Consider the following 26,193-nt stretch of genomic DNA (forward strand, 5'->3'; position numbering starts at 1 on the left):
TAGAGAAAGCTACTGCCAAATTTGGGAGAAGTTACTAGTATTATTAGAGACCCTTTCTTGAAAATAATGTATTCGTTGGACATGACGTTGCGAAAGATGTAGCCTGACTGATTACAATAATAGGGTGTGAATGCCGGATAAGGGTATACACACCCACACACACACACACACACACGCACACACGCACACGCACACGCACACACACACACACACCTCACCATTTGAGTTTGTGCTGTGTCTCGTACTCTCTGTCCTCGGCAGCTTTCAGTTCATTGTATGCCTGGAGGAGCTGCTGCCTCAGTTCATTGACCTCACTTTCAGGCTCCTCCGAGGTGCTCTGCTCCTCTGTTCTCTCCACCTCAGCGTGCAGCCTCTCCAGCTCAGCACGGCACCTCTTTGCCTCTCCCAGAAGCCGCAGCTCACAATCCTGGCTACTGTCGGATAAAAGGGGGATTCAAGTGGGTGCCGGTACTGTGTGCTGTATACAGATGCTATTTACTAACTGCTGTCCCAAAAAACTAAAGCCAATAACATACATCCATACCGCTTAGTTAGAACAAATAATCTAAAAACAGTTTTTTTACTCTATCTGATGTTTTCCCCTGTGGTAAAACTGTGGGACATTATGCAGGTAAACCTAGAGAAGCTGCTGATTTTCACGATCGACTTCAGAGCACTGAGCCAATTAAATGTAATGTGCCCGTTCGGATTCCTTTTTTTTTGGTTTACACAAGAAATTACACAAAGATTTGTTGTTTCCGCAAGAAATTGGGGTCTGGGAAGTTAATTTCACCTCCACCCTCAATGTGCCGTGGAAACGATTTTGAGAATCAGTGTTCCATTTTAAGGAGCTGCAGCTACATCCTTTGCTTCCACTTCTTTCTTTTTTTTCAAAATATGCTGGATGCAGGCTGACTCCACTAAGGGGGTAAGTCGAAACTCACAATGCAGGCTTCAAAATGTCTCTGCTGATGCTACGGATGCTACTTCCATATTTTTTTTCAACAGTATGAGAGAGAGAGAGTGTGAGAGAGAGAGAGAGAGAGATAGAAAGAGAGAGAGAGAGAGAGCAAGAGAGAGAGCGAGAGAGAGAGAGAGAGAGAGAGAGAGAGAGAGAATATACAAGCAGCATGACAACATCTGATAAGAAGTGAAAGTGTTTTTCAAGGACACTTCAGCTGTATGGATCCTAGCTGTCACCAAAAGTCTTCCTGTAATCTCGGCATCTTTGCAGTCAAAATGTGACCCCCCGAAATTCAACATACACATAAATAAGTGTGAAGAATGAACTTTGGTTTCTACAAGAAAGCATACCTCTTCAGAGTGTCCTGGAGAAGCCTGTAGCTGGATTTCAGTTTGGTGACTTTGGTCTGGCTGATTTTTCCCAATGACAACAGCTGAGGATCAGAAGAGCAGTAATGTTAATTTTCATTATGGTGATGAAAAGGAATGTAAAGTGTCATTTGTAGAAGTAATAGCAGGACCCAATATAATTGATGTGTGGTCTATGGTAATGCTTGTAAGTGTGTAAGCATTTCCAAACTCCTATCAGTATAATAAGCAGTCCAGCTAGGGCCAGACATTTCAACAATCCTAAACTTTATTCAGCTAAGTTGGCTACAAATCCTTCTGCATTGATTTTCCAGCTCATGTTGCACTGTTTCAACGTCTTCGATCTGACCCAGAGCTGCCTGTATAGAAGCGTGGAGATGAATAGATTATCACATTCGGTGGAAATGTCTTGCTGAAGGATATTCAATGGGAAATATATTGCTAGGAAGGGAACCAGATACAATTCTGAACAGTAAGCACTATTTGTAATTGTGTTTGGAGATAAGAAGAACACTAAATCACAAGAGACTTCATATTTCACGATAATTAGAACTTTTGTGTACAAAGAAAAGGCTTCTCTACGTTAGCACTATGATCAAAAGTTCAGTTACTGTTTTAAGAAAAAAAAAAAGCTCTTTCACGTCTGTCTGGACTCGTCAACAGAAAGTGTATTTGACCACAACAAAGAACAGCTCCCCGATGTCTTAAAAGAAGATTGAATCCCCTCGTTGGTCTGAAAAAAACCTTTATCAGCACAACAGATATCACAGTATCAGAGCACCAATCTCAAAAGGAGAGGTAAAATCGTTGATAATGGCCCATATATAACGATATATAGAACGAAAACATAACAGAGACAAAGATAACCGGTCAAAGGCATTGCAAAATAAAGGTAAAAACAATCACAAAGTGTTTTTTTATTTTTTTTATATAAATGTCTCTCTGTGGCAAGGTAGATAGTGATAGAAACAGAAGACAGGTGTTGTTCCCCTCTTATCTTCAGAGCCAGGTTGGTAGAGTGGGGAGTAATGAGGGATAGCCTGGTCTGTATCAAAGAGCTGCAGTACTGACGATATCTCAGGTCACACTGCGTAATGGCAAATAAACACACAACACACACACACACACACACACACACACACACACACGCTCTGATTGCACACGCTAGTGACTGTTAACTCACCCCGACTTCAAACATTAGGGACACCCGATTATGTTTTTAGATACATTCCATTATGTTGTTTATCGGGCTTTTGTCAAATGTGCCCGCAAGCCATGGACCACGTTCCAAGGGCTAAAAAGGACAGAGATATTGAGTGATGCAGATTCGGGGGCTCTTGTTAATATGATTTATTTAGATGTTTTTGTTCCCCCAGCCAGTTTACATTAGCAGTAACCCAAGGTCAAGCAAGCCAAAACTCCCGACTAGTACACTGGTGTCTTGCCTAATCTGTGTTTAAAAACAGTACATCTTGAAATTGGTAAGCAAGTCATCTGGTCCTAACTAATGTCTTTGACTGCAACCTTAGTCATGTAACCTAATTGTGACTCAAGCAAGATACGGGAACATATGACTATATCTTGTTGCACGCAAACAGAATAACAAATTTAGAACCGATTAATGGCCGAACAAAAAACATCAAATGTGGCCAGTGTTTTGTTTTCAGCAGGATGCGACAGACATCCTGGCCCATACACTGGGTATTTATCTTTGAGAAGCAGCCTGAAGCGGTTTGAGGCAGCCTCTCTATTTTTTGGTGCCAAGACTTATCCTTAGCAGTATAGAGTGTTGGCGGCTTTTATGGGGTGGCTGTATGAGGCGGACATGTGGCTGACCATCTTTGAAGTGAGATAGAGACAATCAAACTGGAAGATATGTACGCAGACACGTGGACACACATATCTATCCATTTACCCCCCATTCCACTCCAAACACACACACACACACACACACACACACACACACACACACACACACACACACACACACACACACACACACACACACACACACACACACACACACACACACACACACACACACACACACACACACACACACACACACACACACACACACACACACACACACACACACACACACACACACACACACACACACACACACACACACACACACACACACACAAGCAATACTGCAATATGCCTTCCAGTAATACGAGTGTGTGGTGCAGCAGGTATGTGAAGTGTGTAGCAAAAAGAGCCTGTGGGCTTGAACACTCTGCACCCTCAGGGAGAAAACTAATGACCGCCGAGACACGGGCGCTGAATTCCGCTGTGTGATGGAGAGAGGCACCATCTATCTCTGTGTATGTGCGTGTGTATCTCCTCTTTCAAGTCCCGATATCGACTGTTTGAACTGGAGCTGAGCCCTACAGCTAGATTGAATCACTTTGTTAGGAGGTTTTGTACAGTAATATTTTCCTTTTCTGTGGAGTGTTCCTCCATCAGAGCCGAGAGAGCCTCCTCTGCGGATGAAAAATCTATTATCCCCAAACTGTGTCACTACTCTTGAAAATATGACATGTTCACGAAACACATCCAACGGCCCCAAAATCCAATTACATGTCCCGTGGATATGGATCACATGATACAATGGAACTAAATCCATGTCCCACAGACAAATAATCTGGAGCAATTTACTTTAAGTTCAGAAAGGGGCCAAGAAGGGTAACAACCAGACTGCTCGAATTGCTCCACACAACTCTCTCTGCTTTTCTCAGTATGGCAGCGATTAAAAAAACTTGTGCCGCCCCCCGACAAAAACATGAGCACAGAAAAATCCCAAGTAGCGCCCAAGAAATGTTTCAGTTGATGATATTACTGCTAATGCACATATAAGAAAAAAACCTGGACATAAAGCATAAGGTATAAAACCCATGTGCGATCATCATGTAGATGTGCAAACGTGTTGTCGTCATTCCACAGAATTCCTCATTGGGGCAACATAGGTGAGGTCACGCACTATAACTTTAAAAAACACTCAGAATGTCCGAATCCTGGCTGGTGTATTGTTACCGATTTAAGCTTCAAAACTTTATCTCTTCGCATTGTTGAACCTCTTGACAAACTACTTATACCAATTAATCAGTCTTTCAATGGTGTCAGTAATTCAAGTTTTATTAAGTATAATTAAATCACAAATTGAGCAAGTTCACTAAAAACCCAATCGGGGCATTGATAATGAGATTGTATAAGGCTTTCTGAAGCTGCTACCTCTCAGTCAAATTAATTATATCAGGGTAATGCCCCTAAGAAGCATCATCTTGTTTTCCAGATGGTCCCAAAAGGAGACATTTGTGATATTTTTTTTTATTGAAGCAGTTTGTGCTACCAAAATGTCCCATTTCCCTTCATTAAAATACTAGAGCCTATTCCTAACAGACAGCACTAAATTCAAGGGGGAATCATTAAGCGGCACAAATGAATAAAAAGCAGCCAGCAGTTCCAATTAATGATATCCACCGCTGACAGAGAGTGAGGTGAGCAAAGCGAGAAAAGGGCTGTTTTGCATTTGTTTCAGTGACACGTTGCAGGTGTTCCTGTTGCCGTTATAGTCTGGAATTGCTTTTGAATTTCCATATTTTGTCCATGCTAGAGATGGAGTTCAGCCTCCCCCGCGCAACATATGGAGAGTATTGTGTCGGAAGAAGACACAGTAGCGAAATATATAGGAAGCCATTCAAGTTGGAATGTGATGTGTGCCAAATTACTGGGTTTACTCATTTTAAATGTAGATTATACTCAGGAATTGAGAATTGATTTAATTTAAAACATTTCCTGAGCAATCCTTGTAACTCAGAACAAACTTCGTTGTTTGGACTAATTGAAACAAACCCTCTTTATTGCTGCTTCTGGCTAAGAATGGATTTTACATTAACTGTGCCCATCCTGAGCCTAATTCAGAACTGGTGAGTGATGGGCAGGAGTTGAGCAGGAGTTTTCATTAGGGGCATGAGGCTTTTAAATTGCGTGCTGCAGACATAGAAAAAAAGAACACATAAAACAACGGAGCGTGGAAAACATCACCCTAATGTCAGTTGCGTGCATGGTTCCTGTGCACCGAGTCATTTTTGCTCTTCAGGGATGAGCTGACTTTAGAGTGAGCAAGTTGACTCCGAGCACTAAAGAACAGGCAAAGGACCTACCTCATTGCTCTATACTTCCCTCCCTGCCCCTACTTTCTCTCTCTCTATCTTTTCCTCCCCCATTCTCTCTCCACATGCACTCCCATCATTTCTGTCTACATCTCTGTGGTTTTTCACATTGCTGCTGATACGGTGTTTTGCATTACGCAATAGTGCTGCCCCTCCCATCCTCTCTAACTCAGCACCCTCTCTCTCTCTCCTTTCTCTCTCCCTCCCTCCCTCTCACTCGTCCTGATATTAATGACACAGCTATCTGAGGCAGCGGCAGTTCCCCTGCGCGCTCTCTCTCCTGCAGGCTGTGCTCACACACATTCACACACACTCTCTGAAACCAATAGGATATACGGGACGCACATTCACATACTCTCATACTTACAATCTGCAGCTGCGGGCACAGACATACACACACACACAAGCACAGCCACACACACACACACACATATATTACACCACACAAGATGCATTCAGACACTTTTTGAACAATTTTTTTTGTCTTCTTTCACAAATCTAACAGAGAAAGAAATGAGGAGAATTTTACTTTGCGTTTGTGCCAGCCTTCTGCTCGCGGCCACCTTGGTGCCGCGTACCAGCCGGGCGGCGGACTTCCCCGCCAACTCACACCACCAGAGATGGGACGCCAGAGGAGCCTACTCTTTGGGATCTGAAGCCGGTCCTCCTGCCGCCTCGTGCCCCTTGAAACTGAGACCCTCTGGCCTGTGTGGGAGCTCTGGGGCCGGGGCAGAGGAAGGGGAGGACTGCCCTTACCAGCTCACCCTGCCTCCCCTCACCATCCAGCTGCCCAAGCAGTTCAGGCTGCTGGAGAAGACACTGAAGGAGCTACAGAGCCTGAGGGAGGTGGTCAACAAGCTCAAAAGCGGCTGCCAGGAGTGCCTTGGTGGTGGTGGTGGTGGTGGTGGGGCAAGGGGGGGCAATGGAGTTTTTGTTGGTAATCATCAGCAAGCCGACCAGGGACAGACACAGCCGCCTCAGAGGGACACCGGGGAAGAAGGGAGACAGGACATCACTGGACAGGAGGTGATAGGTGGGACCAGCCAAGAGGAGAGGGGAGATGGGATGGTCCCTGGAGCTACTGTGGACAATGCTGGACTAAAAGGGCAAGGATCCTATTTGGGGAAAATTACTCCGAGCCCAAGCACTATGCAGGACATGCAGGTAAGAAGCGCAGTTCAATCTCATAAAAAAAAGATTTAAAAAAAATAAAAATAAGACTGTTTTTCACTTTTTAATTGTAACATGCAGAAATCTAACAAAGAATGAAAGCTATTTTTACACACTCTGTTTAACCTCCAGGTATAACAGAACATCTTTATGAATTTTTAATGACTCATGATAGAGAAAGTCTATGCTCTCTCAGCCTAATCTAAATTAGGGTAGGCAATGGTGTTGGCATTGAGCAAACTGTGTAAAATCAGCACACTCTACACACTGTACCACATTAACATAATTTAGAGGTCGGTATGAACAGTGCAATAGTAGCATTGCACCAATTTCTGCATTTCCATCAAAGCCATGTTAAATCCCAGTACAGTAAGTCAGTATTATTTTCAGCCTTGTAAAGGTTTTAATGAAGTGGATCTCAACAAACTATAGTAAAATGTGCTTTATATACACTGTAGGATCCGAGTCACCTCAATCTGCCCAATCGAACATACCCAGCTGGAATGTAAACTGGCCAGATGTTATAAAAGACCTGTAAAGTCCAAACTGGAACCGGTCCATGGGAGGGAAAAAATCCTGGTTCTGTAAACAGGGTGGAGAGGAATTAGCATGAAGACACCGGCCAAATGGCTGTAATTTTTTCGCTGTGTCTGGTCAAGTTACTTTGGCAGACGGCCCCATATCATCACACACACACACACACACACACACAGACTTGATTCTATTCAAAAATTCAAATTAGCTGGTAGAAACAATGAAAGAGGCTGGTAATCCATCAGCTTTTGTATTCTGAGCACGGAAATAACACCACCAAACACCTCTCCCACCCCCCCTCCCTCTATTCCCTCTTCCCTTCCCAGGTGAAACTGCATAAGATGTCAGCCAGCCTGCGCAATGCCAGGAGCCAGATCTCGGCTCTGCAGGGTCGTATGGAGGGGCTCAACCTGCTCAACATGGACAACGTTAAGGCTCTGGTGGACAGCAAGGTGGAGAACATCAGTGGAGTGGTCAACAAGCTCAGCTCCACCTGCACCAGCCAGTGTGCGGTGCAGAACACCCCGCAGTGTAAGCCTGCATCTTACTAAGTCCTCTCCCATCAGCCTCAGCGATATTTACTATATATGAATTCTCTTTCCACTGAAAATCCCTTTCTTTATGCAATATTCTATTCTCTTCCATCTTTGCCGTTTCAAAAAGCTGCCTCCTTTCTTCTCTCCTCCTCTCATCTACTTTATTTTTTTTGGCAATCCTACTGAGATATGATCACGAGGCCTTTTTTCTCTCTATGGCTTTCTCTTCTCTTCCTTTCAATTCCCTAAAAAAAAATTCACCACAGATGTTGTTATGGTAATGACCAGTCCAGCACACAAACACACAGACACACACCATATGAGTCCAGCAGTTTGGGTTGTTGCGAGGTGAATTTTCTGGCATAGAATCTATCCAATCGTGCTTAAGTGGACATGGCGACTTGTAATCACTACAAACAGCCCAACTCTGGGGCCGGCCACCTTCACCCAATGCTTCCTCTCTTTCTGGGAAATGGGAAATGAAAATCTTCCAGGCTGACAATGTCATTGACACCGAGTCAGTGGTTTGCTGCCGACATGCCTTCTCCATTACCGATATGAAAAACATTACGTAATTTTGGGGAGATTGGTATCGTAGGAGCAATTTTCAATCACCTTTAAAAAGAGGATACTGTCCCACTGTCCACTGCATCACTTTAGCAGAGCCTTATCTGGCTACATTTTGACAGCAGAATAGCTTCAGGTTGAGGTCATGCTGTACATGAGTGAAGCAATATGACAAAGTCAAGTCAAAGTGAGAATTCAATATTACCTGTTATATAACCATTTCAAGTGTGCTGACATTTTACCAATCTCCATATGGAGAGACTCAAAGAAGAGGAGAGTAAAAGAGAGACAGATACTTGGCACTTACACATAGTGAACATTTAAAAAAGAAAAACGTTTAAAAGGGCACATTTGTAAAGAGTCATAATCTGTAAGGAGGAAGCACAAAATGTAATGGGAGTAGAAACTCATGATGGAGACTATTCGAAAAACCTATCAGTGAAGATTGCAAACTAGCCACGCATAACACACATTCCACTTAACACCGATTTAAAAAGCTTATTTGAATTAAGTTGGAATGCAGGCAACTTTTCAGCCCGAAACGGAATAACAACCTGATACTGCATGAGGGGACGTGCGTGAATGTGACACTATATTGGGGCTTTTATGTGGGAAACAGATGTGAGCTTATAGCTAATTAGATTAGCTGGGACAGTCGTGTGAAGAGGAATCCCGTCTCTCTCTCTCTCTCTCTCTCTCTCTCTCTCTCTCTCTCTCTCTCTCTCTCTCTCTCTCTCTCTCTCTCTCTCTCTCTCTCTCTCTCTCTCTCTCTCTCTCTCTCTCTCTCTCTCTCTCTCTCTCTCTCTCTCTCTCTCTCTCTCTCTCTCTCTCTCTCTCTCTCTCTCTCTCTCTCTCTCTCTCTCTGTGTTTTCTTCTCCCCTAAACTTGGCTTTCTTTCTCCTTCAAATCTTGTCCTCTCTCCCTTATACTGTACCTCAGTCTATTCCTCCATTTCCCAATCCCTTCTTCATCTCCACTCTTTCTTGACACAACTTTCCCTCGTCTCCCTCTCTCTCTTTAAATCCCCTTTCCGTGTGCCTCTCCCCCTTTCCTTCCTCTCTTTCTCTGGAGGTCATGCTCTTGAGTGCTCATTCCTGCATAAAACAACTAGCTCTCATTATCTCTTGACAACAACACGAGTGATGTGGGCGTATGTATTTCCCAACATTAGACCCAGATGGCACACAGGGTCGGTAACACGTCGTATTTGTACATCAATCTGTCATGTTTAACTCACGAACCAGCACATTATTCCGTAGCAAAAGTCAGGAAATTGGGCCAGAAGTGAAACCAGAAGAAACAGACAAGAGGCAGCTGTTGTTACCATGGAAATAGATCCACATGTAATGATCATATGCATTTTCACAAAAAGACTTAAAAACCATGTTTTTAATTACCGGTTTACATAAGTGATGCTGCTCGTTAACAAGACAAGATTAACAATTTTAAAGAACACAAATTTTAGATCTTTCAGAGATGTTTTTTGTCAAACAAATCACCATTTTTATTCCACTTAAAATGTCAAGTCTTTAAACTGAAAACACCAGATGCTGAATTATAAAATGTCCCTCTAGTTACACCAGTGTACATAGTGCAAAATGACTTCCAGTGACAAACACTATTTCCAGTTGTTTATGTCTGTGAAAAGAGCTTAGTGAAGCAAATCATCGCTAAATGGTTCCCATGACTCCTGGATAAACTGCCCGTCTGCCAGATTGTAGCTACAGATGATTAAATAACTGTTAAACAGAGATCTGCACAAACCGAATTGAAATTCTGTTTTCATCCGAAGCAAGATAAGCAAGCATACCTAAAAAGGGGGGACAGCATCATCTGACAGCTGTGCAGTTTTATGTAGATTGGAGCTGCGGTGATGGATCATTGGCAAGCAAATGTTAACACTCACACATGGGCAGGGATTAAGAAGACGGCCACACTGGTACGGCTCATTAGGCTACACTACAGAGTTCGAGCAACATTTACACTCTGTGGGTTTAGGAAAGGCATATAAGGACACTTAACATTTTCTAACTTTATTTCACCCAAACTATTTGACTTCTGCCAGGATACTCGGGCCTAGAGTGGAATGAACAGCAATTCATGTTACTGCTCAACTCCATTAACTCCACTATAAACAAATAGATGGAGGCTCAGTTCTCTATGTTGTCGGAAACTGCTTGTCTGCAATGCGATAACACACCACTTCCTAAAGGAAGGGTGTTGCTTTTTGATGAGAGTTTCTATCTAACAAAGCAGACAGTGGTATTCTATTTACGCCGTTTTTCCTGGGAAGGATCATATTTATCACTTTGGAATTCCCTTCCATTCCATTTGCTAATCTTCACTTGGCAGCGGGTTGTAACCGAGTATGCTTCCTTGATAAGGAGTTGTCTTCCTTTTATGCCATTCAATTATCTGTGTGTGGTCCGTGTGTGGTATTAAAACATTCGGTCAAGAAGACGTCCATAAGTGCAAGGTTTTTAAGAAGGGCTTATGGAATAAGAAAGTCAGTAAGTACGTCAGCCACACAATTAACCAGCCATTTGACTCAACAAGGCACTTCAACAGTCGGACAGCAAATCAGCTAACAGTCATTTGGACATCAGTAAGTGGTTGATATTAAGAGTTATTTAGGTTGGGCACACTGCCAGATGCAGGCAGATGAGATGGTTCTCGTCTGTCAAGGGATAGCGGCGGCCTAGTCGGACAGATGGGGACAAATAAGGAGAGGGAGAAGTGAAGCGGAGAAACTACATTCAAACACCGAAAGAATTTACAGGACAATACTTTGAATGCCAAGTGCAGACAGGGCTGTTCGCGTGACGAGAATACAATGTTTAGCCTCACGCTTGGCTCCCACACTCCTTTCCATAAAGGTGTGATGTACGGACATCTGCATTGTATTTTGATAGAACAAATACAGTAGATGGCCATAGAGGCAACGCGACCTGAAAACATGAATGGTGCTTTTTTTTTAGATTCATCTTCTAGAATACATTCTCCCTTTTCCCCCAGAACTCAGGCTTGCACTAATGGTACCAAGAATAACCTTGAGTGCATCTTTCCCCATCTAAACAAAACACGATTCAGTCTGTACGTCCTCTTCCTATGCGCCTGCTTTTAAAATCGGGTTGGTTCCCTTGTTTTATTCTAACATACCAAACTACTAAACAGATTTAACAGTACAACGAAAACTGTATCAGCAATGGAGTGCGTCAAACAACTGCAGGAAAGTTCCACATGCTGCCTGCCCAATGTCAGGATGATTTAAGCCCCAGGTGCCACACATGCAAGGAGGGCAGGGGGCACCGCCTCTTTAATCCATTTAAACACTTTCCCACGTTTTGACAAGTCTGTTCCTTTCAAATCCCCAAATGCTAACTGACAGGGGCCTTTGGACCTTGGTTTATGGGGAAGGGTCAGTGGCATGCGGTGCAACACAGGGGACGGGAGCATGAGTTTGAGAAATAAGTTTTTCAGCAGGTTAAAAAAGAAAAAAGGAATGGATCATAGAAAATAGGAGAGCTGTATGAAATGTCACCGTGGTGCCGCACAGGGGAAGGTCAATGACCTTTATCCTTTAACAGTGGCCTTTGTCCTTTCACTTACGTGCTTTCATGTTGGAGTCTGATACTTTTCCAGAAAGGGGACAGCATGTTGAGAAGCGAGGGATAAGCTGGGGTGTGGAGTGTTCTCAAATGCTTTCTGATTCGTTTTCTATTTTATGCTTGATGACTTGCTGAATTTAAGTTTGATCCACACAAGAAACTGGGGAACAGCCTGGCAACAGCTTGGCTAAAAGACATACTGAACTGTTTTATGTTTGGTTAAACAGCCCGGCAAATGAATGCAGGAATGAGAACTTCCTCCATGGCTAAATCTGGATTTCCTACTAACTTATCACATTTTCTTTTCCTATGCCCAGTCTCCGGGGGCTGTTTAAACGACTCTTGGTTGGATGGAGAAAAATGCCAGAGAAAATATTAAAAATCATACAATAATAAAAAATTAAAATGTCCTCCCCCCCTCTCTGTCTCCAGTCATCTTAGCCCCTCGGGACTGTTCGGACTACAATATTCTAGAGTCCAGGAAGAACGGCGTATATCGTGTGACTCCTGATCCGCGCAACGGGACATTTGAGGTCTTCTGTGACATGGAGTCGTTTGGAGGTGGATGGACTGTCATACAGCAACGGCTCGATGGCTCAGTCAGCTTCAACCGCACCTGGGCCGAGTACAAGAAAGGCTTCGGGAACCTCAGGTAATAATGGCCACTTAGTTATCATTCCCAAGCTCCTCTCAAAAAAATATTTGAGAAGATTGGAGAGGATGGAGGTCAAATATGATCATAAAGACTTTTTTTTGCATGCTGCCTGTAGTGCTACCACATCCCATATAGAGGGCAGTTAATAATCTTAAGAATCTTGTAACAAAGTCCCCCAACTTAATGGAAGTGCAACACTAAAATAGTCCTTTAACAAAAATAATAAAAAAAAACTGTCAAAACACAAACTAAAAGTTCAACAAGAACAACTTAAAATCAAAGAAAGATGGTAAGGGCGAGAATATCAACAGTCATCAGCTAATTTTCTTTGTTCTCCACTATGCTCCTGTAGTCATTTTATATGGGAAATAACCTCTTATATGATACCATATAAGTTACCTCTTATAATAACCAGATTTTTCTGATTTACTTCCCACTGAAATAATAATGTTTCCCCTCATCTTTCTTTTACTGTCACACTACTCCCTTTGCATATCCTCCTTTACTCTCCCCCCTGTGGGGCTGAGTAAATTCCATTTGAGTTACCGTATCCCCTATCTAATCAAGTGTACATTCAAGCACATAGACTCGTTTATAATCCATTTTGCTCTGTTCCTTCCACTCCTTTCTTTACCTTTCCCTATGCTGTAGGAGTGAGTTCTGGCTGGGCAATGACCACATCCACCTGATGACTAAAGCCAAAGACATGATTCTGCGTATTGAGCTGGAGGACTTTGAGGGAGTGCGGGAATACTCCAAATACGACCAGTTCTACGTGGCCAATGAATTCCTACGCTACCGGCTGTCTGTCAGCGGATACAGGTAAAGAGACATTACATTCTGTGCGTGCATGCAGTGTGTCATCAAATATTCATGGAGGCCCGACAGCAAGCTTATGCAAACGATTCAATAATAATGATGTGAAAATATGTCACTGCAGTGGGACGGCTGGGAATGCCATCAGTTTCAACAAGCACTTCAACCACGACCAGAAGTTTTTCTCCACGCCCGACCGCGACAACGATATGTATCCCTCCGGAAACTGCGGCGCCTACTACAGTTCCGGCTGGTGGTTCGACGCCTGCATGTCGGCCAACCTCAACGGGAAGTACTACCACAAGCGCTACAAGGGCGTGAGGAACGGCATCTTCTGGGGCACGTGGCACAACATGTCCACAGAGTACTACCCCACCAACTACAGGCAGGCCTTCAAAACGGTCAAGATGATGATACGGCCCAAGAACTATGCTCCTTAAAGAGGTCGGGTAAATATATCACGAGTTGAGTCAGGTCAGCCAGAGAGATAGATGGACAAATGGACACGAAGACAGTCAGGAAAAAATTAAAAATTAAACGGAAGAATGAGAAGACTCAGAAACTCATTCACATAATCATGCATTTGCACACATTTTACACATGCATACGTCGTGTACACCGAAAAAAGACTATAAGCCCTGTAGACAGTTCAAATGCAGTAATAATGACAAAAAAATAATGAGCAAAAGGTAAACAGTGCTGTTCATTTTTTTCCCACTGTAATGTGCCGCCTCCAAAATGGTGGAGTCAAACGATGATAGTAAAGGACATTGGACTATGAACGATGGTGATCCTCCTGTAGAGGCCATAATATTATACGGAGGGGTTACCATGAGACATTTTTCACCATTTTTCCACTTTTCTGTCCTGCTGCCGCCCGCTATAAACCTGGCTGAGACACAACACAGCACACACAGTAGTAATAAAAACTAATGAGCTATCATTTTCTCCGCTCTAAACGGTTTAATAATTAACAGCAACCGCTCATGTGAGGTTTATGAGAGCTAACGATACACTTTTCCCCAGGTCGGAAATTCATTGACTTCATGCTCAGAGTCAAACTATTTAAAAAAAAGAAAATACAGGAAACGATATACAACACGCTTTGGGCAGCAGTGCACAAGTAATAGTTTCTGTGTGGTTTCTTTAATTACACTGGGGCACCTTGCCAATATATCACCACCCCTATGTACATTACAAAATATCCCAGTTTAAATATGCAGCCCGGGAGAAATTTCTATTGGACCATTCCCAAGTACATTCTGCATTATTGATGCTTCAGTAAATTCTTCTTGACAGCAGCGGCAAAGCAGGACACTGCTGCAAGACAAAAACGGTTACAATTGTTTTTTCTACACTTATCGCTTGGTGCACTGGACTACTGCACATTTCCTGATGTCATACACCAGTTTTTCACAAACAAAATTCCTCCCCGGACTCATCACTTGTACAATACTGCAGCCTAATGTTAGAAAACTGTATTGCATCGTTTAATCCATTCTATACACACTGTGATTGGGGAAAGGATGGGGGAGTGTTTCACTTTGAGGACGTGAGGACGTGTACAGTATTTATTTTATTTTGTGAGATATGATAGCTTTTTATATAATACATAAGTCGCAAAGAACAAGGTTTTATTGATTGTTGATATTTGAGCAATGATAAAGACTCTGCATTATTGTGACCAGTCATAGTAATTATGTGTGTATTTCCGAGCTTTGTATGTGTACAAAAATGTATCTTTTCTATCATTCATATTCCACTGTCATGCCAAAAGAAAAATATGCACTTTTTATAAAAATGAATAAAGTTCTAACTACATGGTTGTGTTTAATATTGAAGTGTTTGGCAGTTTTCAAATCATATTGATGCCTGCTCATCTTTAAAAGCATCTTCACATTTCTATGAATGTATACAATAATGTATACAACTTTAGCGTTAGTACAACTTTTAAAGTGTCTGCCGTCTATTATCTGGGGCTATTTTACGCCTGTAAAAAGAAGAAAAAAATTGAGGGGATGCGGTGCTGCATGCCCATAATGAATGGGTAATCAACTTCACAGAGGATTTCACTGTGGGCTTGTGACTTTAATGTCTGTTTACTGTGTGTGACGATCAAGTTAATAAAAAAAGTATTGTGTAATATCCACACGATGAGTCCAAGTTCCAAGTATTCACTTTTGTTTAAACATTTGTCAAAAACCTTTTAAGTAATACGCTAATTGTTCTAAGGCACATAAATCCAACTACGACACCGGGATCTATTCCAAACATCACTTTAGCTGGAAAATGAAACATCGTTGAGTGTTTTTTTTCCCCTAAATGCATTAGCCCTTGTTATAAACAGACACTTTAAATCCTGCGTACATTGTAATATCTTCTGAATCAAATCACAATGGTTTCTTGAAAGCTTTAAGTTTAAGTCAATGGAGTAAATAGTCACTGATATTACCAAATTTGAAGTTTGTATTTCCTTGAAACTCTGAAAACGCCATTTACCAAGAAATATGATAATTTAACAGCATACCTCATCTAGGCAGTGGAGGGCAGGACTGGCAGTGACATCGGTGCTGGCAGAGGGCTGCTTCTCTGGGAGAGAAGCATCAGGTGCAAGGGCCACAAGAGGATTTTCCTCTTCCTGCATTGCCTTGTCCACGTACTTTTGTTGTTTAACCTCCCCTTCTCCTCTGCTGGGAGGCCTGCTTTCTTGCTGCAATTCAGACTGACTCACTAATGGAAAAACATAAAAGATAGATACGGTTTATCGGCCAATATATTGGGTGGTGGTATGCAGGTGGGAATACGGGGCAAGGGCACACTGCTGGTATGCTACAGTAGAACACAAGAAGTAGGCCTACAGTTTTAACATTTATATATAACTTAAAATGATTGGAGCCCAGTCTTTTTAAATAACCTACATAATAGGCCTACAGAATAAATAATTGAGTAACGGTATAGAGTTCAAAAGGTTGCAGTCCTTTTCAATAACAACTGCATAATAAATAAATAAGTAGGCTTACAAAAGGTAGCCTATAAACAGATTAGGCCTATGTTATCGTCTTTAGCAATATAATTCTACAAATTAAAATAACACTTGCTTTCCTTGTTGATGTTTGAACGGTTTTTGAAATACTTGCATTGATGTAGGCCTAGGGCTATTGATTGTAATGTCGCAAACACACCTTCATTCATGGCGACCTTCTTGAGCTCATGTGTTGCCAAAAACTAGCGTCAATAAAAAATAAACAACAAAAAACAAACACACGAGGTCTTCTATAAAAGTTATCTAAGTGGATACTTTAAAATGTTTGCTCATTCCCTCGTGAAAGCCCGTGCAGATGCTCACGAGCTCACAACAAGTAGGCTTCCAATTCATGTTTGTGTCGGTGTAGGCTAGCCTATATCTGCTAAACAAGGAAACAGACATTCAATGCAAACGTTCTTACTTCTGAATATATTGTCACCTCAAACCCCCCGTCGCTTTGTCTTTAAAACAAAAAGAAAAAAACTACCAACCTGCACGTTCAGACAGTTTGAAATCAGCTTCTGTTGGCAAAAAAATCACTGTGACTTCAATCTCAGAATCGAGTGTTATGGTTACCATAGCAACGACGCTATACGTCCCTCAGTGATGTCATACAACCCCTAATTTTCACATTGGTTATTGTTGATATTAGGCTACTATAATATGTAAACTAAATTGAACCTCTGCTCTATAAATATGTCTAATGGTAATACACAAACATTTACAAAGTTTTCTACATAGTGCACCCATACTTATCCAAAATCTTACTCTACACTTGCAGGGATTGCCCAGCAGGTGGCGGAAAATAGTTATTAATTGTTGTGTCTTCAAGCTTATCTTCCACATGTGGCATGCATTGGCCTTGCAGAACAGCATCAAAGGCCAGCTGACTGAATGCAGTTGAATGAAATGAAACTGGATTCCACTGACTGACCTGACTCCAATGAGAAAGTGATGAGAGAGCGGGGATGATGCAATAGACCTACTGCTGTTAGCTGCTTTCCCACAGTGCACTCTGGGAGCTGGCAGAGCCCCCTTGTATGCAGCTGTTGCATACAGGGGGCTATCTCAGCACTGTTGTGTCTGCCTGCCAGTGTGAGTGAGTGAGTGAGTGAGTGAGTGAGTGAGTGAGTGAGTGAGTGAGTGAGTGAGTGAGTGAGTGAGTGAGTGAGTGAGTGAGTGAGTGAGTGAGTGTGTGTGTGTGTGACTTTGCCTTATTCTTGTTTGCATAAATCCACAAAACCATAAGGCATTACACATGGTACTGGTGTGTGCATATACCGTTCCGGATGGGAGAGTATGTTAATGTGAACCTAACATTGTTTTTCCCCGCAAACGACAGGTTGACAAATTAACCTTGAACCCTCTCCAACGCCCCTGGTATGCTTATTTCTAGATCCTGGCACCCTCTAGTTTACTTTCTGATGAAAACATGTCCTCCTTGTATTACCATTTTTGGCTAAATAAAACACAAGCCCCAGTTTTACAGCTTTTTTTTTTTAAGATGAGAGCAACTTAGAATCACAAAGGGACGTAGGAATAATGGAGGGACCCTGAAAGTCGGAGCCATCAATATAATGCATCGACTAAAACATTACCATAGCCCGCACCTTATACACATTCTGCAGATGTTGCTTTACCGTTTTATCTCAGTCAGACCAATGAAACCTGCTGACTCACCATTTCTTCCCCTCAACCCGACCATAATTGCTGCTTTGGGATTCACAAGTTTTTTTTTGTGTGTGGCATAGTTAAAAGTAACTGCTGTCAAGTTTAACAATCTACAACAGATGTTAAAGGGAGCACATCTATTCAGTCACTGACAGTGGGCCGTTAGCAGGGGCTGTAGGCTGCCATTACACGGTGTGTTGATTAGCATAGACTCTTTAATTTTGTCCTAGATTCATGAGGGCAACCTCTACTGCTTGTCTTGCTTTGGAAGAGCATGCCGATGACCACAGCAACCATGGCTGTCACAATTGTGTGTGTGTGTGTGTGTGTGTGTGTGTGTGTCTTTGCCATGGTTGTTTGCTCACCAGCCCGTGCATGAACCAGGCTATGGAAAAAGTTACTGTACTCCCAGGGTGAAGTGTCCAGATCTCTATTTTACTGCTGCATTGTAGCCACAACAGACGCAACTTGGGGATCGGGGGGTGATTTTGCAACTCCCTCCAACTCCGGGGTTCCTCTTTTTCATGTGGAGTTGGGTGTTTGGCAACGATTTAAATGTCCTATTTAATACAGACAGACAGATAGCATCTGAATCACACACACACACACACACACACACACACACACACACACACACACACACACACACACACACACACACACACACACACACACACACACACACACACACACACACACACACACACACACACACACACACACACACACACACACACACACACACACACACACACACACACACAATGCGCAGTGTTCGTTTCCAAACACAAACTGTTGTGGTTTCGTTTGTCAGAGACTCCTGTCCTTCAGACAATGCGTCATCAGACAGTGTATAAACAGATGTTTTAAAGTAAACCTCAAAACCAGCCTTTAATTGAAGCACTCTACTTCTAAAATAGTATTTGTTTCCTTGAGATAAATCTTTTGACTGAAAGGGACATGAGAGGTGATGCCACACCATGAGATGTAGTGATTACTGTCATTTTCCCAGACTGATGAAGCCATGGAACTAACTCCTCACAGTCGTTGTCATTGAATCAGACTGCATGCTGTTGAGTTGACATTCTGTACAAATATTTTGCACCATGAAATTTTAAATTCAGTGGTGATACCTGTACATAAATCTGGGAAAAAAATTGAGAACTTCTTTTGGCAAACCGTGATTCTGATGTCATTCTTGTGAGTCTTTGCAGGATCTCTGCAGAGTATCTTAGGTTTTTTATTCCACAGTGTGTCAACGGATAGACCCACAGGGCCCAGAGGAAAGCTGTTTTACTGTAACAGTGACTGTAAGACCCCCTACAGCTCGGACTCCTCTGTCTGAATCACATGAGATTCTCCCGGACGGCAACAAAACAAAAACACATTGCACGTAGTGAACAGCCCTCTCCGGGTTTTTCCGTATCTTGCACATCTAAGTCAGCTGGAACCATGTGGGTGAGTCAGAAAACAGCTGTGCACATTTTCTTAATAGTATCTTGACTCATTTGGAACAGATCCTAATCTTTGAGAAGGTCCTATAAGTCCTCAATTACCAGAACAAAGGTTGGGTGTTTTCGTTTAGGGGGGCGCATGAGGACTTGTAATGGGTGGATGGGCCACAAGTTTGAACCCAGTGAAAGAAGTGGAATCTAAAGACATACTGTAAGTAGTAGTATATTGTGTTGTGTTGTAAGGTATCATACTAGCCACTATTTAATGTTATGATATTCTTTTTAATCAGCTTATATCAATAAAAAGTATTGTTTTGCCATGTCTGGCATTGTATCACACAGATACACAATTGTCATTTACACTATATAATATGATGCTATATAATGGGCCATGCAGGATGTTCGGGGTTCTTACATGGATTTCTTTGGGTGCCAAAAATGCAACATACTAGACAGCTTTACTGTGTTTTTATGGGATAATGTTCCTATCAGCAGTATCAGAACAACACATGGTCTAAATATGGTGTATACGTCCGTGTATGTGTCTAGTGTGTGGGCTTTAAGAGAGTAACTTGTGGCTTTTTCAGGGACACACAATAGAATAAAGACCAATTGATTGGGGACGGCTTATGCAACTGGGGACAAAAGCCATGGTTGTGTTGTAAAAACGCTGATTTCTGGATCAGCGCTTGAGGGAAGGTTAAGGTTTTCGGTAAGTACAGCTCATGGTTCTGGTTAGAGGTAATCTCTAGGAAATTAAAGTAAGTCCATGTAAAGTCCCCAAAAGTGACCTAAGACAACATTTGTGTGTGTGTGTGTGTGTGTGTGTGTGTGTGTGTGTGTGTGTGTGTGTGTGTGTGTGTGTGTGTGTGTGTGTGTGTGTGTGTGTGTGTGTGTGTGTGTGTGTGTGTTTGTTTGAGTGAGAGAGAGAATGGGAGAGAGAACACGTGTGTATGTAGGGGCAAATTCTTTGGCTGAGGTTAGATTTTTTGAAGCCTTTGATAGTTGAGACTTCCCAGTGCAGGCCTCTGGGATGAGGTCATGTTTTCATACCTATTACTCATTCAGGAAGCTTACACACAAGGGCATATAACAACTTAAAATGTTAATTAATTGTTTGGCAATGTATGGTCATTTCTATGGCATTCCTGCAGTGCACAGTAGCGTCATTAAAATGAGAAAGAGACAGTTTGAAAAGTTAAATTGAAACAACGTGTTCCTGCACAAACTGATCATTTCCATCAGTTTTTTGAAAAAAGGCCTCTTCTCCTCTTTCTACCTTTTTGATGTGGTCTTTCCTGGTATTTTAAAGAGACAGACCCTTCTCCTCACAAGCCCTTACACTCCTAAGTGAAGTACATGTTGCACTGCCCCTAATCATCCATAGTTAGGCTGTGCACCAAGCTGATAACCAATACAATTAGACCCATTGCCGACCGCTGCATAGCTACTTGCATAAGTATAACTTGAGAAGACGTATATACTTGCATCGGCCTTTGAAGCCATAATTAAGTTTGATTATGCTCCTACGGGCTACTTTACTGACAACTTTCAGTAGATTGTTCTTATTAACGTCGCAGTGCATTTTTTCACACGGTATTTCTATGTTTTGGTTTCCATTGTGTGAACGCGTCGGCTGCCAAACAAACCTCCTTTCTCTGAGACGGTTAAGAGGATCCTGACTTTGTGCATATAAACTTGAATTCTTGGAGAAAAACCTATGGGAAAAAAATCTATGGGGGAAAGAAAAAAATCTTTATAAAGATAATTACAAATAATTTGGGGAGCCTAGCTCCATGCCGAATGAAAGACTGAATCAGCTTAAAGTTAATCATTTTCACCTTGGGTGCCCAGTCTAATTATAGTTTACTGGAAAGCACTGAATCGCTGTCTTTGTTTTAGTGGGTGCAATCCAAAATCCTCCATGTGCACAGTGTATAGAGAGCCATGGGCAGTTAAGTAAAGTGGATTTCATCCCAAAAGTCTGCTGTAGTGAAGGCCAATGAAATTAACAACAAGAGAGAAACAAACTTTTGGTTTTTTTCAGTTAAATCACAGTCTGATTGTATATGAGAAGTCTGAAAACGTGTGGGTTAAGCTTGGGCTGGTGGTGAACAGAGCTGCAGTAATTGATTCCAGGTATTTGACCCTCCATGACCCGTGATGTGGAATTCATCCAAGGACACCCAACAAATGTCCAGGGGGATTAGAGTAAACATTACTACCACCCTCCTGTTTCCACTGGGGAAAGGACTGAGAGCCCCCGTATCTATTCTAACTGCTCTCAACAAAACCTGTATGGATTTCGTAGTCAGGGTCTCGGGGGCAAATTGGAATACCTCCGAAAAAAGGGTCCACACAGGTCACACTACCTTAATGGAGAGTATGACTAAATGTTGAAAATGGATATAAACAGAGCGGGTCAGGTTGTCTTGCAGTGCACTGGAGCAAAAGCAAAAATCAATCTGGTAAGTGATGTCAGTTTGATTTCACGTGGAGACACACTCTTGTTACATAAACAACTCTTTGTTTGGTTTAGACTTCACATCAATCAAGGTGCCACTATGGCCTCTTTTCTTTTTTTTTTAAATGGTGCCAAGACTGTTTTTCTTCAGTCTTTATCTATGCAGAGAAGATTCACTCCTGGACTTCCAGACTAATGGTCCAACTTAAGCCTCTTGCTTTTACAAATGTACTCATTTTTCAAGCCGAAAGATGACATAAGGCCTTTTTGGCATGTCGTCCTTCACCCTCTCTCTATCTCTACTTTATTCATTTCACACACCACTGGATACCATCTTATAAAGAAGACACCTTTTTAAAAATGGTAGACAGCCTCACTTTATCTCTTGCACACAACACCTTTGGCAGTTGTGGCCATCCATAACTGCTAAAGTGGTTTATTGCACTTATTGATAATAAGATAATCCATATAAAAGTAAAAACAGATATATTTTTTTAAATGTAGCAATAACAATGTGAAAATACTCCATTACAAGCATTAACGTCAGTGCAAAGGGAGCATATGTATCATTATTTCCATATCTCGGCACTAAGATAAGGAAGAAAGAAGCAACAGAGAGAAGAAAGCTATTTTAGAAAACAGAGACATGCGTGTATGTTACATCACGTCAGAGCTGATTTAATCACCTATACACACGTCTGTAGCTGACCCATCCTTGAGGGTATTAACCTCCTTTACGGCGAACCACGGAATGTCTGGGTCAGAGAGAAGGAAAGCGAAAGAAAGAGCTTTATGGTGTATGTCTCTGCAGTATAAGTTCATTTCCCTGGGACATTGCTTATTGAGAAAGATGGAAACAATTAACGTTGTCTGTTCACCAGATCTGGAGGGTAGCCTCACATCTACATACACGTTCCTTTTGTGAGCGTGTTTGTGTGTAAGTGTGCGTGTGTTTGTGTGTAAGTGTGTGTGTGTGTGTGTGTTCCCAACAGAACCAGGGGAGGCATCCTCCAGGGCCGCCCCGGTTTCCTTCCCTTTCATCCCAGCCACAGCTCGCAGACGACCACATCCTAGTGAAATGTCGCCCTCCATGGTTACGACGGTCGAGTCAATGCGATATCTACACGACACAAATCATCTCGCACTTTTTCTGTTCTCTTTTTCTCTACCATATGTCCATTCTTTTTATTATGTTTTATTTTCCATTCATCTTTTTTTTCTTATGTTTTTATGTCCCTTCAAACCCCATCTTTGGCTCTTTCACTTACAGTCACCCACACAAACATACTGTACACACACACACACACACACACACACACACACACACACACACACACACACACACACACACACACACACACACACACACACACACACACACACACACACACACACACACACACACACACACACACACACACACACACACACACACACACACACAACGCCACATCTGGAAGCTTGTGACTCGTAACCACTAATCAAACGATAATAGCAAAATTGCCGGGGGAAAACATTTCATATTTCTGGAATGACTATATTAGGATCATATCTAAAGACCCATGTTGTTTATTGCCTCTAATAGGAAACTTGTGTTTAGTATTATGGAAATATGTGGATTACGCACATTGGCCACACAATGATACAGTAATACATCAAATTACATTAAATCCCATATAATGTCATGAGGTTTTTCAGTGTAGTGGCATTAAATAGGCCTCAGGTTTTTACTGGAACAATGAAAATAAAAAAAATATTGACACAATATTGTCATATTATATGTTTTAGAATGACACAGCAAACAGTTGCCAATGCTACACATCGAGCTGACATGCAGCAGTTTATATTCTCTCATTTTAGCTCTAATTTGGTCTGCACAAACTCCTTGTTTTCCTTTTTACCAGCTGGTCAGGTAGCGTAGAGAGAGTTTTTGAGGCCGTTGAAGACAGCTGCCTGCCGTGGCCAAGAAACTAACACAGATGAGAGCTGTGGGAGTGAATCAAAACAGTACATTTTCGGGTTTGAAAACCAAAACAATGAGCTGAAAGAGGCTATGCATCTCAATAGAGCTACAATGTGTTGGGTAAGCATTCTCTGACGCCTTTAACATACATATAGTCATGTGATCCATTTTTAATAATTAAATGCAATATCAAAATATGATTATAGCATTAGGGCATCAAACCAACTAACAAAGTCATAATCACTCACATATGTCAGGTGACCAGTGTAACAGTGTGCAATAAACTTCTTTCAAGCCAACGCTCTTTCACTTTCCCGACTTAATTACAACCCCCAACTAGCACGCAGGCTAGCTCCAATTTAGCAAAAAACCCCAAACTACTACTTTCCTTTGTTTTCCTTTTCTTATTTTACTAAAACCACATAGACAGACTCATTTTCCATGGATTCTGCTGCCTTGAAGAAGGCACAGTTCATTTTATATTGCATGCTATACTATATCCCCAACTTACTTTGTGTGTGTGTTTTTTCCCTGTCTGTGGTCAGAGACGGGCTAAAGCTGTTTTTTATGGAGTGCGGAGGGATTTCAGTTCAGTCCTCAGGGAGTAGCCTACACACCAAAACCAAAATTACAGAGTAGAAGGAACTCAGACTGAGGGGCAGGGAAGGGGATTTGCAACTACAATGATGCAAAAGATTTACTTTCAAAAGCACAATATAGCTTATTTGTACATCTAAAATTTATAAAAAACTTAATTCTAAAACAGTCCCCATCTACTAAAATAAGATTAAATGGTACATACGTGTCTTTGTTCCTATACATATAGTATATGTGTTCAGAGACCACTTAAGCCTCATGACAACTCTGTCTCTCTGTCTGCCGGGCGTCAGAAAAAGCCCTCATAGTTTACACCTCGAAAACCGACCCCCCACAGACGACCAGTCACGCATTCCCCAAAACCTCCAGACTCCAACATTCAGCGGCTATAGTTTAGTGAGGCCTTATGATGTCTCCACTGTGATATTAAGTGGTGAAAGAGTCAACAAGTCAACACATGTGCTCTGTTGGTTAATTCAGGTCAGATCATACTGATAAAAGAAGACATTTCGGCCACAGGCTTTCTTGGTGACCTTTGAACCCCTGTCCGGCTTTGGGGGATGTTGGAATGTGGAGGACTATGGACTCGGAGTGCAATTAACCCTTGAATGCAAACACTCACAAAATGCAAGCTCATTTGGATTCTTGGAGATTTACTATGAAGCATTATATAGATTCACTTCCAATGTACCTTCAGGACACAATATAACAGTCAGTATAGCAGACAATTTATGTACTGCACTTATATCTGAAAATGAATGAATTAGTACCTTTTACACTGTTGTGACCATACTCATTTAAACTAAACTTACAAGGTCTCTTCAGGGCAAAATTCTATATTGTATTACATCTATACATTTTAGTCTCCAATCTCAAGTTATAAAATTACATTTAGCAACTATGAGCGATATCATTGTTGTATTGCTCTACTAATTAAGTCAATACTGCAAACGTTGTTCCTTGTGACCCCTATGTTACCGTGTTCATTCATGTGTCTGTTTCTGGGAGTTCACAATATATCACGAGAATTGAAATTCCGTAAACACATTTAAAAGGATATACGAGTCCGGAACAACAAACTCAATCTGTAACTCGTCAGACCATGGGACATGCTGCTGTGATCTGTGTAAACAGTTTTTATCTTTATGGTGCAGACCCTCTGTAAAAAAAACAAAAAAACATTGACCGTCTGAAAAGTCCAATATGTCTCTTACAGGGACTTTTATTGAGGTTGATTTTCAGTTTTTTGCTGCTTCTTTCTTCAAATAATGGACTTTATAGAATTGTTTTGTGCAACCCTTTTATATGAAGCCTCTGATATAAATGAACACAGCTGTTGTGTCTACAATGCCTCTGCACAGCCCAGAGTCATAGTCAACCAATCAACTGCTGGACATTTTAAACACTGTTTAAGATTGTTTTACCACCCTTTCACTTGTTTGGGGATTTATTCATGCATTTAATTTTTTTCGTACACAATGAAGAAACAATGATGAAACTAGGCCAGCAGTAGTTCAAACCACTTCAGTCTTCTATGTCGGTCTCTCTCTCTCTGTTTTTACTCATATTACTTTCCTATAGTAAGCATGGAAACTTGTGGGTTGACATCATTGCAAACCTTTG

At 41.8% G+C, this 26,193-nt stretch overlaps 2 protein-coding genes across 2 annotated transcripts in view; one reads left to right on the plus strand and one right to left on the minus strand.

Moving 5' to 3' along the window:
* The window catches only part of ccdc146 (coiled-coil domain containing 146), a gene marked incomplete at both ends in the record, with an annotated part of 43,767 nt that extends 27,179 nt beyond the window's left edge, over positions 1-16,588 (minus strand). Inside the window, 4 exons of the mRNA XM_080051517.1 lie at positions 219-434; positions 1,315-1,397; positions 15,924-16,126; positions 16,579-16,588. Coding sequence (XP_079907643.1) covers positions 219-434; positions 1,315-1,397; positions 15,924-16,126; positions 16,579-16,588 — 512 coding nt within the window. The remainder of the gene's footprint in view (positions 1-218; positions 435-1,314; positions 1,398-15,923; positions 16,127-16,578) is intronic.
* Positions 5,787-15,371, plus strand: fgl2a (fibrinogen-like 2a). The gene is made up of 5 exons (XM_080050954.1): positions 5,787-6,674; positions 7,541-7,745; positions 12,358-12,577; positions 13,232-13,402; positions 13,521-15,371. Exons 1-5 carry the CDS (start codon positions 6,024-6,026, stop codon positions 13,834-13,836), a joined length of 1,563 nt encoding a protein of 520 aa, XP_079907080.1. The 5' UTR covers positions 5,787-6,023; the 3' UTR covers positions 13,837-15,371.
* Positions 16,589-26,193: the final 9,605 nt, after the last annotated feature.

Source organism: Ammodytes marinus (genome assembly GCF_949987685.1).
Source record: "Ammodytes marinus genome assembly, chromosome: 22".
Classification (NCBI taxonomy): Eukaryota; Metazoa; Chordata; class Actinopteri; order Uranoscopiformes; family Ammodytidae; genus Ammodytes; species Ammodytes marinus.